Source organism: Lynx canadensis, chromosome F1 (assembly GCF_007474595.2).
Source record: "Lynx canadensis isolate LIC74 chromosome F1, mLynCan4.pri.v2, whole genome shotgun sequence".
NCBI classification, from domain to species: Eukaryota; Metazoa; Chordata; class Mammalia; order Carnivora; family Felidae; genus Lynx; species Lynx canadensis.
Window position 1 is genome coordinate 40,150,929 of NC_044319.2, and position 18,231 is coordinate 40,169,159.

General features: G+C 52.4%; 1 protein-coding gene across 6 annotated transcripts in view; it reads left to right on the forward strand.

Annotated features, from left to right (window-relative positions):
• NAV1 (neuron navigator 1) overlaps positions 1–18,231 on the forward strand; it is a 245,554-nt gene that overhangs the window by 143,167 nt on the left and 84,156 nt on the right. For all 6 annotated transcript variants that reach the window (XM_030303210.1, XM_030303207.1, XM_030303208.1 and 3 more), the window contains 2 exons: positions 9,027–9,129; positions 14,274–14,639. In XM_030303210.1, coding sequence (XP_030159070.1) covers positions 9,027–9,129; positions 14,274–14,639 — 469 coding nt within the window. The remainder of the gene's footprint in view (positions 1–9,026; positions 9,130–14,273; positions 14,640–18,231) is intronic.

The window sequence follows — 18,231 nt, forward strand, 5'->3', positions numbered from 1 at the left end:
GCTTCAGTTTTCTCTACAGTAGAACTGGGGTAATAGCTGGACTGCCTCAGAGGGTCGTCACGAAGACTAAATGGGCTGATGTACCTCCAGCTTCTAGACCAGTGCCTGGGACGCGGTGCTGTAGGAGAGTTCTCCAATGCTGATATTACTAGTTCACAATCAGAAATCTCTGGACACCTTTCAGCTGTTGTGCATGCCTGGGCCCAGCCCCCAGCCCTTTCCCGTGCCTCCTCTCCCCTCCTCGCTTTGCCTGCAGACAATCTCTCTGCTGTGTAAACTGTGGCTGTAACAACCACTCCCGGCTCCCCGGCAGCAGCAACGTCACTGGAGCTGGGTGTCACATGTAGGGTCTGGGCAGCATCACTAATGGAAAACATTGCCAGTAAATCTCGAGGTCCACTGGGCAGGAGAGGCAGGGCCTGTCAGGGAAGGGGGGACCACGTCTCCTGCGGAGGCAGGCAGTTCATTTTCTGCAGGAGGCCTTCCCTCCCAGCTGAGCCTGGAGCCCAGGTCTTTAAATGAGAGAAGATTGAATATAGTCGAGAATCCTCTCTCTTGATCCTATAACCTAACATGCGGAGGACGTGGTGGCGGGGAAGGGAAGAGGACAGGATTAGGAAACCAGCACCCCTTCCCCATAGGGCTTTATCCAGGCAGGCTGTCACTCCTGCTCCCGCAGCCCTCACCGCTGACTGCCCTCCGCAGTGCTTACCTAAGGCAATTATCTGGTGCTAGGCATGAAGAAGTGGCTGTGGTGGCATTGCTCTCTCCCTTGGAGCTTTAATGCTCACTCTCCAAGTTCACATCCAAAGACTGTACCTGCTCACCAGCTGAGCAAGGCTGAGCTGGCCTGGCCCCGGGCAGCCTTGTGGGGCTGCCCTCTGGCTCGCTTCCTCCCTCCCGCTCACTACAGAGAGAGGCTGCCACTCTCCCCCCCAGAAAGGGCCAAGCTGGGCATGGTGGGGGTGTAGGGGGGTGACTCATCTCCTTCCTCATCAGGCAAGCTTCCTGCCTCAGGGACATTGCAGAGGTGCAGAGCGAGACCTCCAGAGCACAGATCGGAACCCTTATCCACTTCCCACTGGCAACGCTATGTAGGCCAGCTGGAGTCTCTCTGAGACTTTGGCCCTGGATCTGAGCTTGCCAAGTGGAACCCAGAGATCCCCGGAACCCCTCCCCACCCCACCACCCCCCATGCCCAGGGCCAGTTGACTCCCCTCAGAAGCCAAGCACTGCTCACTCTCCCCATGAGCAAGACAGGGCCCCCCAAAGTAGGTGCTGCAAACTCTTGGCTCTTCTTCAAGGATGATAGTCGGGGGAAGGATGCCAGCCCCGGGAGTGCAGAGCCTGGGAGGAAAGGAGGTGTACTAAGCAGAATGCAGAGGGAAGAGGACCCTTCTAGTAGCTGCTTGCAAGCCTGAGAGCAAGACAGCTGCCCGTGTTGCAGCACTGCGGCAGCAGCAAGGCCAAGGCCGGCTGAGGGCCGGCAGCGCCCCCTTGTGGCCCTCCTCAGCAGCAGCGAACCTGGCAGGGGCTGGACTGCGGCTGGCATCCTGGGAGGAGCAGGACATAAATGCCTCCTGGAGATGGAGCAGTGGGCTTTCCCGGAGAACAGTGGGTGTGTGCCCAGGTGCCCAGGGAGTAGACTTGGTCTGAAGGCCCAGGACACAGCCCAGTGGCCTGGCATCGGGAAATCAGCCCCCATTTTGTGATAGACATACTGTTCTGGTGGTGTGCACCAAGATGTCAGAATTTCTCAAAATGTGACTTCCTGTATCACATCGTCCACACTGGGGGCTTGCAAAGATGCGGATTCCTGGCCCCCTTTCAGCCTGTTAAATCATAATCTCCAGGGGTGACACTCTTACACTTGATCTTTAACACATTCTGGGAGAAAAGATGCTTGTGTGAGGTTCACAAGATGCTTGTGGGGGGTTCACAAGATGCTGGGAGAAAAGATGCTTGTGTGGGGTTCACTACAGAGCTGTAGGGCCGGACAGTCAGAGTTGGTTAGAGGCCGTGGGTAACCCCTACACCAACTCCCTTATTTTATACATAGGGAAACTGAGGCCCAAAGAAGGGAAGTCATTTACCCAAGACCTCACAGCTAATTAGCGTGTGCCCTCAGAAAGGGCAAGCCAGAAGTCTGCCTGCTGCCTTCCTCCCCAACACCCCCTGCCTCACCCTTCCTCTTAGCCCAGTGCCCAGTGGAGACACATTGCCGAGGCTCTCTGACCCATGCCTTGTGATTCAATCAAAATGGAAACACTAGGTGATCTGGAGACACCTGCCTGGCAGTCCCGGGCCAGGAGTGACCACGCTTGCCCCTGTCTCTGGCCCCAGGTTTTGCTTCCATCTCCTGGTTTTCCCTTCCTCGCCTCACATCCATGTGGCCAATGTGTTATTTCTTTAGTCCTGGCTCTTTCTAGGTATTTTGCCCCGTGCAGCACCTAGTGGTAGGGCCATGTACACTTGGCTCAGTTCAGTTCACACGCTGGTTGGAAGGGTTCAGGATTCTCTGGGGCAAGGATGAAGTGCCCCCAGAGCTCCTCTAGGGAGCAGGAGCACTCAACAACCAGATGTGTGTCATTTGTCATGCTGCAGGATTCTGTGACAACCACCTCTGACAATATTGTGACGTACGTGGGGGGATAAGTGAAATGACAGAATTGGTAACAGAACAAATCGTCCCCCGCCTGCGTGCTCCATGGATGGGGGTGCCTCTTGCATGGAGGCCCACCCAGTGTTCTTTCTAGGGCCTCTGGGGTCATCAGAAGGTGAGGACAGGGGTGGCAGGAGGAGATGGGATTGTAGGGAGAAGTCTCTTGCTCTGCCTGAACTCGGGGGAGTTCGGTGCTGGGTCACCTACCGGTTTCAGTGCCTGCTCAAGGCCACCCCGCAGGACTGAACCCTCCAAGACTCCTTCCAAGATAGCAGTCAATCCAGTGCAAGGTTGCTGGCTGCAAGAACCACGTAGTGCAACCTCTGAGCAGTGGGTTGAGACCTGGCAGACGAAGGACGGCCCCGAGGTGGGCCTTCATCACCTGCCATGGATGGACTTTGAAGGTGCGTGTCCTTGAGTAGAGGAGAAAAATAAAAGTGATTCCACCTCCCAAAGCTATTTGACTCATTGGAAACACAAAATGTCATCCACAAATACTAGTTGTGATGTGGTAAAACACAAAAATCTCCCAAGTCATTTAGTCTAGCCTGGATATCTAAGTGGATCTATTCCAGAACATCCCAAACCGTAATTTACATTTCGATCACCCCCTCTGGTGACACGTGTCCTTGCCTCTCACTCCTAGCCCACAGCCCAGGGAGAAGACACAGTGTTCAGGTACAAAGAGCCCCGGGCCAAGAACGCACCTGCCCTGACGTTCGCAACCTGGGTGACTCTGGACAAGTCTTACTCCTCTCTGGGCCCGAGTGATGTGTTGTTTTCCCCCCATCTATAAAGTGAGAGGGCAGATGATTCTTCCGAGCTCTGAAATGCCATAGCTTGAAAACGTTCTTCCTCTTGAGTCGCCTCCATTTCTCCTGCTGTTTCTCACTGAGCCCAGCCACTCACAGCAAAAGCCAGTGCAGAAGTCAGACACGAACCCAGTCCTCTGCCCTGGGCTAAACTACTAATGTGGTTTCTGAAACACTGGTGGAAGTAATTAAGATTTCAACAGTGAGTTTACTTAATCGTCAGCTAATAATTAAAATTGTACCGCACCTGGGTAAATTTGACTGCTGGGTGATGGATCCCCTGGCATCCCTCCTCCTCCTCCCTGCACCTCCCTAGATCTGGTGGGGTTATTACCCAGCATTGGAGGCCCCCATTCATTACTACATCAGATTTCAGACTGGTGGCCAGAGAAGGCCGCTGAGACCCAGCATCTCCCATGGCTGAGATGGGCTCCAGGGGAGCGGGAGTTGAAGATGTAACATAGCTACGGTGCAGGGCTGTCATTGGGCCCGATGACTCAGGGACAGCGTTTTGTTGCCACATCATCCGCTGCCTACCTCCAAGTATGAGGGCCTCCGCCAGGCAGAGCAAGGGCCCAGAGGAGGCAGGAGGGTTCACCTGAGCCACGGGGACAGCACCACCCACCTGCAAATGGAAGGACCAAGAACCCAGCTGCAGCCCCAGTGGGAGCGTGTGCCCTTTGCTCACCTGCCCCCTTTACACCTTCTGACAAATACTGTGTGCCAAGCACTTTACGTGCAGAGCACTTTACGTGAATTAGCACTTTCACTCTCATAGCAACCCTCCCAGGAAGGCACCCCTATTCTCCCAGCTTTACAGAGGGGAGAACTGCAGCAAGCTGGGATGCCCTGTTCAAGGTCAGACCCGCTGGGAAAGCACAGTGCAGGATCTGAACTCCAGTCTTTCTGACTCTAAGGGCTATATTCTTGCTACTACACCACCCTGTCTGTTCTTGTCCCAGCGTCTCCATTTCTTGGAGTCTCGTTCAAGTTCATAGTCTTGCCTTCTTGGGGAAGCTTGTTTTCCTGATTTACCATCACATGCACAGTGCCTCCTCCCGGTGTGCCATCCCTTCTCCAGATAAACGACCCCTGTGCAACTGTTTTCATCTCTTGCCTTCCTCACCTACAATGGAAGACAGACAGGGGCACATAAATCTCCCCGTGCGAATGTCTGCAGAATTGCAAACCTGCACGTGTGTGATTCGAATGTGAGGGTTCCCACAAACTGCTGGCCGGACCACAAGTAGGTTGTGTGTGTGTGTGTGTGTGTGTGTGTGTGTGTGTGTATCTCGAGGCCCCATATTGCAGTGGAAAGAACAGGAGCTTTGGAGTCAGACAAACAGGGAAAGCACTCAGGTTCATGCCCACCGTGAAGTAAGCATCGGCAACTGGCATTACATGCATTTGCGTGTGCATGCACCTATGTGTCAGGTTTATTTGACTGCCGGTGCTTTGGCCCAAAGACTCATGACAAACTGTGCTCTCTGGTCTTGTAAAAGAGGCAGCAGTGTGTAGAAACACCATCCTACCCTGCAATGCCCAGTGCATGCTGGGAGGGTGATGTTGTTTGTGGCAGCTGTGAGTTACCATGGTGATGGCTGGGTTGGGGGAGACTGTTGCTCTCTCCTGAGCCAGAGGAGCGCACACACTCTTTTTGCAGGGAAAGGCTTGGAGCAGCGGCCCAGGACAACCTCATGAGCTCCACTCGTAGACCTCCCTGTCAACCCAGAGCTGCAGGAGCCCTGCGTGGCCTTTGTCCAACCCTGCTTCACAGACACACACACACACACACACACACACACACACACACACACACACCATTCTTGCAGCAGGACCCTATTCTGTAGCAGCTAAGAGTGAGCATCCCAGACCCTTAGAGTAGGGCCGCGAGAGGTGCTCTGATCAGAGTGTCCAAGGGAAGCGAAAGGGGTGTTCTGCTGGCCACACCATAGCCCTCAGCAAAAGCAGGACCCTAGCGGAGTCCACCTGAGAATGCCTTTTTCTCATCTGCACAAAAATGCCGCATAGGCTGGGAGTGTCCTGAGTGCATCCCACACAGAGGGACACTGAGGAGAGGAGAGGAGTACCGGGCCCTCCCTCTCTGCCGTGTCTGTACTCTATTGTGTCCCCTGTGCCTGCCCCACTCCCAGATCAAACATTTGACAAAGACACATGGAGGCGACCTCTGAGGCACCAAGACTTATCCAATAAAACAAACCATCAAGCTTTGCGGTTATCATCACAAAATATAGTGTGTACCTCAGATACCTTTCCCCCATCTCTGATCCTCATGGGAGATGGGGAGAAAGGGGTGAAGCCTCTTTATGGGATGGGGGTCAGAGGTGGATGGAGTGAAGGTCAGGAGTGAGCAAGGATGAGGGATGGGGTGGATTCTTCTGCCAACGCAACTTTATTCACATTGTTAGATTGAGTATGTCAAGATTTGCTTTGGGGTCATGGATATGAACATCAAGTTGCCCCCCAACCTAGGCAAAGTTTCTGCAGCCTCTTGAGCTCCAGAGGCCTTCCCTTTATGTGCACGTCAGTCCTTTCATCGTGGGGCTGCTGCTGTACCTCTAGGAAGGTATCCGTCACCCACAAATGCGGAGCACAGCCAGGCTTCTCAGGAGCCATCGTGAGCTGAGCCTTTGAGAAGTAGAGAGGTATGCCCAAGATGGCCACCAGGGGACAGTGCTGGGGCACGGAGGGAGCTTCAGGGTGTAGCCTCTGCAGGACCCATCCAGGGCCGAGAACACATGGCAGGTCCAGGTCACCCTCCAACAAATCAGGTTCTAACCCGGACTCCTCCTGTGTATGCCCCTAGCCTACAGTGCAGGGAGACCTGATGCCAGATCTTCCATTAATATCTCTCTCTGACCTCCAGCTAGTTGCCCCTTCACCGGACCCCAGGCTCCCATCTCTCCTAGGACCAGGTTGGATTGAGTCACTTCCAAGGACTCTTGTGGCTCTAATTTTTGGCAAGTCTGTGAGACTTTGGGGTATCCCCACCTTGCTCTACTGCTGTGGAAATGAGGTAGGGGCTAGGGGCGCCTTTGAGGGAAGAGATACAGGGGAAGAAGGCACTGTGATCAGGGCAGTGAGAAGTAGGAAGTAGGAAAGGGTCTCCCTTTCTGTCACTACTAGAGCATTAAGATCCAGATTCACACACCCATACCCGCCATGCCCCAGGGCCTGGAGCATTAAGGAGTAAGAGTGACCGTCCTGGGGCCGGCTACGATGTGGATTAAATATTTTTCCTTAAAAAAACAAAAAAAAAGACAACTTCCTAAAGGGACATGTATCTATCCATTCTTTTTTAAATGTACTTGACAATTTTTTTGGTGGTAGCATCCATCTATTCTTCAAGTGTCCATTGAGCACCTACTATGTGCCATCACTGTGATTGAGAGTAATGGTGCAGAAATGCCCGGTGATACATAATGAGAAATGGCAGTTTCTTCCTGGGCTCAACTCTGCTCTGTCCTGCGTGCTACGGTGTGTGTCCTTGGGCAGTTTCTTTCATCTTTTGGAGTCTCAGTTTTCCCATCTGTAAAATGGGGATGATAGCACAAATCTCCCGTGAATGTAGGGATTCAGCTGGATGATATATGCACAGGGTTGGCACACACACAAGTCTCTGAGTAACTCTTGGTCACCTTCCTCTTTGAGACCGCACACCCCTTGGAGTTATGCATGCCTTTCCCTCATCTCTGCCAAACCCATAGAAAGAATTGCCCTGGCCCAGAAACCCACATCTTGGCGCAATGTTCTTGGTCCCCACACAGGCATTTGGGAACCAAGCGTTAAAAATATACGTATACACATTCTGATCCTGTCTGTGTTCCATGCCAAGCCATCAGTTAAAGGCATGGAGCAGCTCACAAGGTGACATTGCCAGGATAAATAGGCATTGGCAACCTCAGAAGTGACGACAAGGCTGGGGACAGAGCTCAGAGCATGGAGGCCTGCCATTTGTCCCTTCTTGCCATCAGCATGGAGGGTGGATACATGATGTTGACCCTGAGTGATCCTACCAGCAGCTGCAGCGGCCTCCCATAGGCTCCCCTAGGGAGAGGAGAGGAGAGGTACTTGGGTCTGGATGTGGAGCTGGTTCTCAGAAAAGGTGCCGCCTGGTTTCCTACCCGCCCTCCCCAGCCTCCCCTCGGCTGACAAGACGGAGCAGCTGTCTACCAGCCAGCCTGAGCTCGTTCCTGGGGGAAGAAGTGCCTCCTGAAGGGATTCAGAAACATTCCCCTTGGCAGCAAAAGGAATCTCATACCCATGCTGAGTCTGTGGGTCGGGAAGGGATCGAGAGGGCAGTTTGACCAGGAGAGGACCGCGGAGGGTTTGGAGGGAAAAGGGAAGTAGCCTGAGAATGAGGATTCTTGGGTTTTCTCCATTGCTTTGCCATCATCTCTCTGTAGGTCTTTGACTCTCCATACGTTGTCTTTCAGGGAGGCATTGGGGGATTTGCTTCCATTCAGTGACTTTGGATCCCAAAGTCTAAGACAAACCATGGGACAGGGACAGGACCTCTTCACTTTGGTGTCCTCAGGGCCTGCTGTGGTACCTGGCACAAAGTATGTGTTTGATGAAGATTTACTGGATGGATTGATAGAGGATGGAGAAAGTTCTTTGAGTTCTTCATGCTCGGCACCCCTTGGTCTTTTGAATGTTATTTTCACCCTGGAAAGGAGATGGGATAAATTTGTTTGTTCTTTGTAGATTCTTCTCATCCGTCCGTGTTAATATTCTGCCTGGAAACCAAGGTTAGATAAAATGACCCCTGGTCATTTAGGATCCTGAGGGTGGCGGCCACACCCATACATCCTCCCCACTCGGGATTGCACCGTTGTCTGGGGTCTGAGTTGCCCAGAGTTCAGTCCACGCTCTTGGGAATGACTGCCCATGCCCTCCAGCTGCCTCACTTGTAGACAAGCACTCTATCTGCACTGGCTCTCCTGGACCCCACAGAACAACTCCAGACATTCCCCGTCAGTGCTCGGGGCTCCGGGAGTGTGACATGCTGAAGCTGGCTCGTCCCAGCTCCCCAGAGCCAATTAGTAGCATCTCTTCCTAACCCTGCAGTCAGTGACATCACGTCGGTAGCTTAAAAGGGCCACGGGAGGAGTATTTACACCACAGATATTGGCAAACGCTCCAAGTCAGGGCGTCCCGGCCTCCAAGAGCCAATTGTTAAACATTTACCAACACATCACTGGAGATGGGGTTTCGGGCAGACGCTCCACGTGACCTCAACCATGGGAACCTTGCCCAGGACCTCAGCTGTGAGAAGCAGGGCCTCCCCAAAGTGAAGCCAGCAGAAGCCATTCCTCAGGGGGTCTGGGAGGAGTGCACAACACAGAAGGCCCCATGCCTACAGCCCCCTTCCGGGGTCGAGACGTCAGGTGGTCAAGGGCATGTGCCCAGGGTGACCAGCACAGCGTGGGGAGTGGTGTCCCGGGGACATGATCAGTCTCCACTCCGTGACACCCTCAGCTCTCAGCAGCAACTTTTCCATTCACCCAACTGCGCTTTTCTCCCTCCAGACCCAGAGTCCCAGAGAAAGAGGACAGTGCAGAACGTCCTGGATCTTCGACAGAACCTGGAAGAGACCATGTCCAGCCTGCGAGGGTCCCAGGTGACTCACAGGTAAGTCCAAGCTGCGGAGGGGGCCGTGCCCCCCGCTGCTGTCTCTGTCTCCCACTCTGGAGGGCAGGGCTTTGGAGCGCCGTGGCACAGAGCCGCAGGAGCGGAGAATCGGCCGTCTTGGCGAGAGAAGCTTGGCTTGGCTGGCATCAGCTTGTGCTTGAGTGTGAGATTCATTGCAGGCAATGAATGTGAAAATCGCCAGAGTGGGGGATGGGAAGCGCAAGCCACCACATGACTCAGGGTGTGACCTGCGATATCCACTTTCCCTCCTTGGGTGTCAGCCTCCTCATTTGCTGCAAATGCTGTCCCTTGCCTGTTCCGAAGCGTCTGTTGTTAGAGGATTCTGGGATCCTGCCTGTCCCAGCTTCCGGCATCTTGTCAATCTTCTGTCAGGTGCCCTCTTGCCTCTTCAGACAGTGGCTGAGGGAGGCCTGGGTGCCCAGCCTCCATGTCATCCAGATCCATGCCATGGGGTGTGCCCCTCCACCCCACCCTGTAGAGACCTTGCTGCCTCCCGCGGCGCGGGGCACTTATCCCTCCCGTGGAACCTCTTCCTGGAGTGGCATGCTGGCCACAGCCTGTGCCATGACTCAGAATTTCCCCCCGCTGCCTCCTTGGGCTGCCCAGATGAGCTCATGCTGTCAGCTCCAAGGGGGATAGAGGGCCAGGCTACACTCTGGGGGTAGAAAGAAAGGGAGCAGATGGCCAGGATTGGGAAATCACGGGGGGTGTGGAGCAGGAAGGCTGAGAGGGATTAGGTGACCTCTCCAGTTGGACTGGAGATTGGTTCCTCCCCATCTCCTGGGGTTGGAAAATGAGAGCAAAGTTGGGACAGAAAGACAATAGGATAGGGGCTTTTCTTAGCCTAAGTGTGTGGCCAAGTGGTAGCCAGACTAAATTTACATACCTCCAACAACAGGGAACTCATTACCTGTCAGTCATCTCAGTGTGCTGTGGGATTGCCATGACTAGGAAGTGGAACTGAAATCAGGCCTCAGCAGCTCTCACCCATTGGCTCTAGTTCTTCTACTTAAGAACACCCCTCTCCCTCCCTCCACTCTTCTTCTGCCTAGTCCATCCTAACCTTCATATTGGACATTCAGCTCTTTGTTCCCAGATAACTGAAATATTTTAAATGCTAAATCAAAGCCTCTACTCTATGGGGTTAGGCAAGCAGAACCCAGACTACTGAAAGGGATGTGGTCAGGACATCTGAGGAAAAGAGTGCAAGGTGGGGCTCCCAGAGGCCCTGGGGCTCAGGCCCCCTTATATTTGACTCTATCCCTCAAAGCCCCGAACAGGACCCAGTGGCACAGGGGCCGGGCTCAGCTTGGCTCACCAGTTCAGGGACCCAGTGGATAAAATTTTGAACGTTCCTCCTTCCCCCATCCAGAGAAGTTGTTAGAATGGCTCTCAGCACCAAATCACATGCCAGCTCCATGCCAAAGAAGGCAGAAAGTGTTTCATTGCTGAGAGGGTCCCACCCCAAATGACTCAGCCACAGGGGAAGGCTAGAAGCAGCAGCTTCAGTGTCCCGGTGCCACTGACTCTAAGCAGCCAGCCAGTTAAGCAGGACAGCCTGACCTCTCTTTTTGCTTTCTGTTTGGGGTAGAGGAGAGTGAGGCTGAAAACCTTTTGCATAAAGCTGACTGGTTTGAGGGGGAGAGCCTCAGGCCTCTGGCTACTATCTCCCTTTATGGAAAAAAACAAAAAACAAAAAACCAAGAGCACTGAAGCTGGTTTTGCTGTTTACTGTGGACCCAGAGCCACTTCCTGTCTTAGCCTTTGGTTTATATTATCCCTATTCCACACTTTGATAGCCAAAACAATGATTCCTTGAGTTTTTATGGCTCTTTTACTTTTTAAAGTGCTCTCCATCAATCAGCATTTCCCTCAGCCCTGGGAGTAGACAGGATATTTTCATATCCTCTGGGTTAGAGAAGCAGCAGGCGAGGCTGGGGAGAGGGGGGAGTCCCTTGCCAGAGTCACACAGGCTGATTAGGGTGGGTTCTGTGTCCAGCAAGCTTAGAATCCATGCCAGGCACAGTGCTGGGCACCAAACCCCAGAACAAACACAGGCTTTATACTTGATGAGGAGCTTACCATCCAGTGAGTGCTTTCAGCAAGGTCATTTTCACTCTGGAACTTACAGGCTAACGCTAGATTCAATTCCTTTTTCAGAAATCTTTATTTCTGTCCTGCTTCCTCTATTTCTACTGGCTCGTTTCCCCAACAGGGAGAGTGTCTGGGTCAGGGGGCTGGGGCTGGAGAGGAAATGAAACTCTCTCTCTGCTCCAGGACTGCCGTTCTCCCAACCCCAGAGAGAGAGAGAGAGAGAGAGGGAGGGAGAGAGAGAGAGAGAGAGAGAGAAGCAAGACTGAAGGGCTGGATGCAGGGCTGGAAGTCAAGAACTGAAATTTTAAGCTAGAATCCTCCCCCCACTGACTTAGAGATGTCTGGAGATGTGTTTGGGGGATAGAAAAGAGCAGTGAAATAGATGAAGAGGCACTTTGAGTGCACAGAGCTAAACAGGAGTAGGCCAGGAATAGAACTGAGGAGTCTATATGCTGAGCATGACCCACACTCCTCACTAATTGTATTACCATGGTGTAGACTGACTATGAAAACTGGCCGTCCTGGAGCTCTCCAGCACCCTGTCACCATGGTCATCATCATCATCCCTTTCGTTTCCCTCCTCATCTCATTGTCACGGTCAGTTTGTTTTTATTAAACACTTACTGCGTGAATCCCTGTACTGAGTCTTACGACAAGAGCCTCCCTGCTCTTCAACTCAACACATCTTGGGTTTGTTCCTCATCGATTTGTCCTTGTGCGTGTACCCAGTACATGCCAGGCCCTGTGCAAAGTGCAGCAACACAGCGGTGAGCAAGGCAGACAGAGTCGCGCAGGCCCACAGTCTCCTTCAGGGAACTTCCACTCTCTCTGAGGTCCACAGTAATTAGAAACAGAAATAACGCAGCGTATGACAAAGCGCACATAGAACACAAAGGAGGGCCCAGAGGGGAGAAGTTGGGTGTGGACCAGGTCAGGAAGCCCGTGAAAGGGCCAGAATCAGCAGTCACCGATCGCCCTGCCCAGCCAGGGTTCCCCCAGCCTTGTCCACAGGACTTCTGTGGGGACCACCAGCATGCTCAGGTTCAAGGGTCATTTGGCTCCTCCTGTTCTTCTTTAATTTTTTTTAATTTACATCCAAGTTCGTTAGCATATAGTGCAATAATGATTTCGGGAATAGCATCTAGTAATTGATCCCCTACATATGACACCCGGTGCTCATCCCGACAAGTGTCCTCCTTAATGCCCCTTGCCCACTTAGCCCATCCCGCCACCCACAAGCCCTCCAGCAACTCTCAGTTTGTTCTCCGTATTTAAGAGTCTCTTGTTTTGTCCCCCTCTCTGTTTTTGTATTATTTTTGCTTCCCTTCCCTTATGTTCATCAGTTTTGTATCTTAAATTCCACATATGAGTGAAGTCGTATGATATTTTTCTTTGACTAATTTCGCTTAGCATGATACACTCTAGTTCCATCCCCATAGTTGCAAATGGCAAGATTTCATTCTTTCTGATTGCCAAGTAATACTCCATTGTATATATATACCACATCTTCTTTATCCGTTCATCCATCGATGGACATTTGGGCTCTTTCCATACTTTGGCTACTGTTGATAGTGCTGCTATAAACATTGGGGTGCATGTGTCCCTTCGAAACAGCACACCTGTATCCCTTGGATAAATACCTAGTAGTGCAATTGCCGAGTGTAGGGTAGTTCTATTTTTAATTTTTTGGGCTCCTCCTGTTGATCAAAAAATAACCCCTTGTTTTCTCAGGGTTGGTAGAGACAGTTTGGGAGGATCTTCTTTTTTTCCAGGAACTTTACAAAAGTTCATTCATACCTCATTCATACCTTAACCCCTGAAGTGGCTAAGAAATAGATGTGCTCACGGAGTGAAGATTCCTGTGCTTTGTGTAACCCATGTCCAGCCACAGACTGCCTTAGCTGCCTGGCTTTCTCGGCCTAAAGATCCTATTTTGGTTAACTCAGCCCTGCATGGTTTTAGCTAGGCCAAGCCGCTGAGACCTTACCTATGGTTGATTTGGGCCGGGCTGGGCGGGATTATCAGTTAGTCTCTGTCTGAACCCAAATCTAGGCCACCTCTCCAAGCAGATCCCAACTGGCCTTTCTCTCTGCAGCCACCATGGTCCCTGAGGGAGAAAGGCAGCTCCTTGTTCAGCTCCCATACCCCCTCAGGTTATCCCGCAAAACCTGCGCATGCTTCCCTGGCCTGGCCTAGCAGGGCTCGCGGCGTAGGACGCTCTTGTCCATTTCCATATGTTCTCTCCTCTTTCCAGTTAAGGCTGCTTCTGTTCTCTGGTGAGGTTCTGCTTCTGTCTCCTCATGGCCCAGACCTTTGGCTGGGCCTAGTCTTACTGGGAACCAGACACATATCTCAGGTTGCCAAAGCTTTTCCACACCCTCTGTACCCTACTCCAGACTTGGCCATCTCCGGTTTGGAAATCAACTTGCTCCCAGCTCGTTAATAGAGAGGAGGTGATAGACATGCCCTGAACAAATGAATGATCAAGGTCTTGTAAGCTCAAGGTGACCAGATTATCCCACTTCCCCCAAGAGATCTCAGTGGACCCTTCCCATTTATTGAGCAACTTCTATATACCAGGCACTGTGTTAGGCATTTACATATGTGATCCTTACAACTGTATGGAGTAGCTGTAGTATCTCCATTTTACAGATGAGGAAATGGTGGCTTAGCAAGGTTAATTACTTCACCTCCAGCTCACTTACAAATAAATGGTAGAAAAGGATTAAAATCCAGCTCATATTACAAAATCTGTGCCCTTAGCAGTGTACATAATTGGTTCCCTCACACTTCAAATCCCTTTCCTCTGACAACCTCAGGTAACATATAACAGGGGCGCCGTACCCAATGAAAGGCCTCCTGGAGAAGGTGGAGCCCACCTGGACAGGTGCAGAGGAGGCGGGAGGGCACGGGAAGGGAGAAGGGTCGCTGCGGTGCGGTCTACGCGGGCAGGGCACAGAGTGGCCCTGCCGGAATGAAAACCAGTGCCCTTCTGCCCTCTGCCCTTCTGCCCTCTGCCCTCTGCCCAGCTCCCTGGAGATGACCTGCTACGACAGTGACGACGCCAACCCTCGCAGTGTGTCCAGCCTCTCCAGCCGCTCGTCCCCTCTGTCCTGGCGCTATGGCCAGTCCAGCCCGCGGCTGCAGGCTGGGGACGCGCCCTCGGTGGGCGGGGGCTGCCGCTCCGAGGGGCCGCCCGCCTGGTACATGCACGGGGAGCGGGCCCACTACTCGCACACCATGCCCATGCGCAGCCCGAGCAAGCTCAGCCACATCTCCCGCCTGGAGCTGGTCGAGTCCCTGGACTCGGACGAGGTGGACCTCAAGTCCGGCTACATGAGCGACAGCGACCTCATGGGCAAGACCATGACGGAAGACGACGACATCACTACCGGGTAAGGTCTCTTGCGCAGCTGGGCAAGGGGACTAGAGAGGGCAGGGGGACGACCGGTGGAACGGGATTCCTTGAGGCGAGCGGGACTCATGACAGGAGTTTGGGTAGCCGCGCTGTGACGGGAGACAGCCGGGCAGGGCCTTCATACACTGGTTGTGGCCGCCCCTGAAATTTGATGTGGTTTATACCAAGCTTCGGTGCGGTGGGTGGGGCCGCCACCTGAAGAGCTGATTGGTTAATGGAGAGGCCTCCCTCTCATTGGCCCGTGGGGCTGTCGTTCTATGGTATGTCCCGCCCTCCTCCCTCGAACCCGGAAAAGGCAGGTAGGAAGGGCCCTGGGAAAGGGCGTCAGTGCCAATTCCGCCAATTCCGCCAACTCCGTGTGGACTTCGGACAACCTCATCTGCTATCCCACTTGGAAAAAGAGGATGATAGTACTACATCTGTCTGCCTCGGAGTCTAACAGGAAGAGAACACGAAAGCGCTCAGGGGAAAGCACTGCTGAGACAGAAAAGTGGTAGTGGTGGCTCTCCTTCCTTCGCCGGGGTTCCCGGCCCCTCTGGCCCGCGCCTTCCCCCGTGGCCCTCAGGTTCCACTCCTCTGGTTTCTTCCTCCGCAGACCTGCCAATCATGCAACTTCCTAGTTCCTATCCCGGTCTGTTAGTTTACTTACTTCCTGTGCTTTGCCCCACAGGGACCCTCATCTTCTCTTTTCTGCCCCAACTGGCAGGGTTGGGTTTGTGGAGCGATGCGGATGTAGGTGACAGTCTGGGAAGTGAGGGGGAGAAGATGGGAAGAAAGAAGTGGGGGGAGAGAGGGTGTAAACGGTCCTGGCCCAACTGTTCCAAGCCTTGAGACTAAAGAGCTGTAGTGGTTCTGGAACCTTCTCCAGAGCATCTTTCAGCTCCCTGCTACTTCCGCTCTTCCTTCTTGGTTTGCTGGGACTTTCCAAGGGACCACACAAGTAGCGACAACACCCCTTCCCCCTATCCCTCTCAGGGACTACCTCTTCCCAATAAAAATCCCAAACTGGAACAGAATGAAAAGTAGCCCCTCCTAGGAAAGGACTGAGAGCTGAGCGCCAGGCCATCCACTGTTCCGCACCCCTGGGGACAAACTTGGAGGGACTAGGCAGGGCCTGTCCAGCTGATGAAGCTGCTCTGGAGCAAAACAACTGACTCACGAATGAGACTGTTTACTGCCTCTTAAATCCCAGGGGCCGGCCGACCTCACGCTCAGATCCACCAGCTTGGAGCTGGGATCGGAGAAAAGCCATCCAGCTCCTCCTGTGCTCAGAGGGCTTTGCTGGGCAGGAAGGAGAGCGAAGGTGTCTGTGCTCTGCACAGCCCCTGTGCCAGGAAGCTGCTTCTCTGAGGACATGTCCAATTCCTGCCCTCTGAGAGCTCCCAGTTGGATAGAGCAAAGGGAGGCACAACCCCTGCAGGGCAAAGAGCTCTGAAATTTCCTCTTTTGGTGGAAGGACTAGAGCCCCAGCCGTCAGGGAGCTCCCAGACAGAGGGAGGTGGAGCCGTCCCCCAAGGTGCACACAATGGCCATGGCAGAAAATTCCCCAAACATCGGAAGGCACGAGACTCCTGACTTTGGGGAGATCCCAGCCTGAGGCAGGCCGCAGGATTTCCTAGCTGTGTGAGCTTGGGCAAGTTAACCTCTCCAGGCTTTAGTTTGTCTACCTGCTAAATGCAGATAATAGGACTTATCTCAGGATGGTTATAAGGGTTAAGTAGATAAATATATGTAAAATGTTTGGAATAATTCCTGGCTCATTCTAAATGCTCACTAAATGTTAGCTTTTTTTTTTTTTTTTTTTTTTTTTTTTTTTTGCTATTATTACTGTTAATTGTTAAAATGCCATTGTGAAGGAGGAGAGGGGCTTTTGCACTCTAGAGTCCCAGACTTGCCCACAGGGAGTGTGCAGTCTCACCACAGTGGCACTCAGAATCAGCAGCAAAGACAAATGTAGTGGCTGCTGGCCAATCCTGGGAACATAGATTTGAGGGGACGTGGAGGTAAAGGTATGGAATACTGGGCAGAGGAGGGCCAGGAAAAATGTCCTTAATCCACCCTCTAGCACCCTTTCTTTATCCCTTTCCTCTGGACAGTGTGCATGCCCCTAAGTCATTGAAAAAATAGACTTCACTGAGGCTAGAGCATGAATGAGAACTTGCCCTTCCTGCACATCCACCAACTGACCACGGGCCCAGGGAAGCCTCAAGTTCATAGGGGGAAGAAAGTGCTGGCATGGCAATATCCATAAAGTGGACCTCACTATAAACTGCAATGCTGGTTTCCAAGATAATTTCATGTGTGTTTTTTATGGTCAATCCGCAATGAGCAGGAACTCTTTTAACACTTACAGTTTTAAGGTTTCTCCGTTTGTTGACTTCCTTGCCCAGACTGCAAACACACCCAACCTTAAACGTGCTAAGGAAGTCCGAGATGAGGGAAACCCACCTATAATCCCAGTAATTTTAATGTAAACAATCCCTCCTCAATTATGTGTTCTCATGGTTAAGTGTTGTGCTATTTCACTGGAGACTGGGCATCCTGGATTCCAGCAAATCTTGAAGAGAGTGCTCCTTGCTGGACCTCTTGTTGGCCCTCCTGTCCCCACTGTGGGTTCCATCCAGGTTTTATAATTTAGAAAGTGTCCTGTTTCTAAGAAAATTGTTTTCCGTGTTCTTGAAACGGGTAGGGCTGTTCCCACCCGCACACTGACCCCTCCTCAGCCCCTCCCACTGCCATTCACTTTGCTGCCTCCCAGGAGCTCCCAGCACTGGGCCAGAGACAGAGGTGAAGCCTCTGCCCTCCCCACTGAGCGACATAATCAGCCACGAGCCATCTGAACGAGCCAGGCAAGAAGACAGTGATTCTAAGTGCTCTCGCTTATCTGCTGGGGTAGCAGCAGCCCCTTGGGCGCTCTCCCCAAGCCAGTGCTCAGTCCCACGTCAGCCCTCCCTGCTCCCTCCAGACACCAGGCCTTTTTCCTGGGTTGCCAGTCTGGGGGGTGGGGTCAGAGCAGGCAGATTCTTCAAACTGCAGCTCAGCGAACTAGAATGAGGAAGGTGAATCTGCTGCCGAAAGAATCCTATTTTTTTAATGATGTTTTTTTTTTAATTGTGGTAAAATACATGTTTTTTATATATGGTTACTATGTCAGCCACTTTCAAAAGTACAGTTCAGTGGCGTGGAGTACATTCATAGTGTTGTATAACCGTCCCCACCATCCGTCTCCTTCACCTTCCCAAACTGAAACTCTGTCTCCATTAAACGCTGACTCTTCATCTTCCCCTCTCCCCCTCCCCCCCACCCAGTTCCTGGCCACCACCACTTACTTTCTGTCTGTCTGAACTTGACTGCTCTAGGTACCTCATGTAGATGGAGTCGTACAGTATTAGTCTTTCTGTAACTGGTCTGTTTTACCGGGCATGATTGCCTCAAGGTTCATTCAGGTGTAATATGTATCAATTTCCTTTCTAAGGCTGAATGATAGCTTACCATATGGATGTACCACATTTTGTTTATCCATTCAGCTGTAATCCTGCTATGAACATTGGGATACAAATATCTGTTCA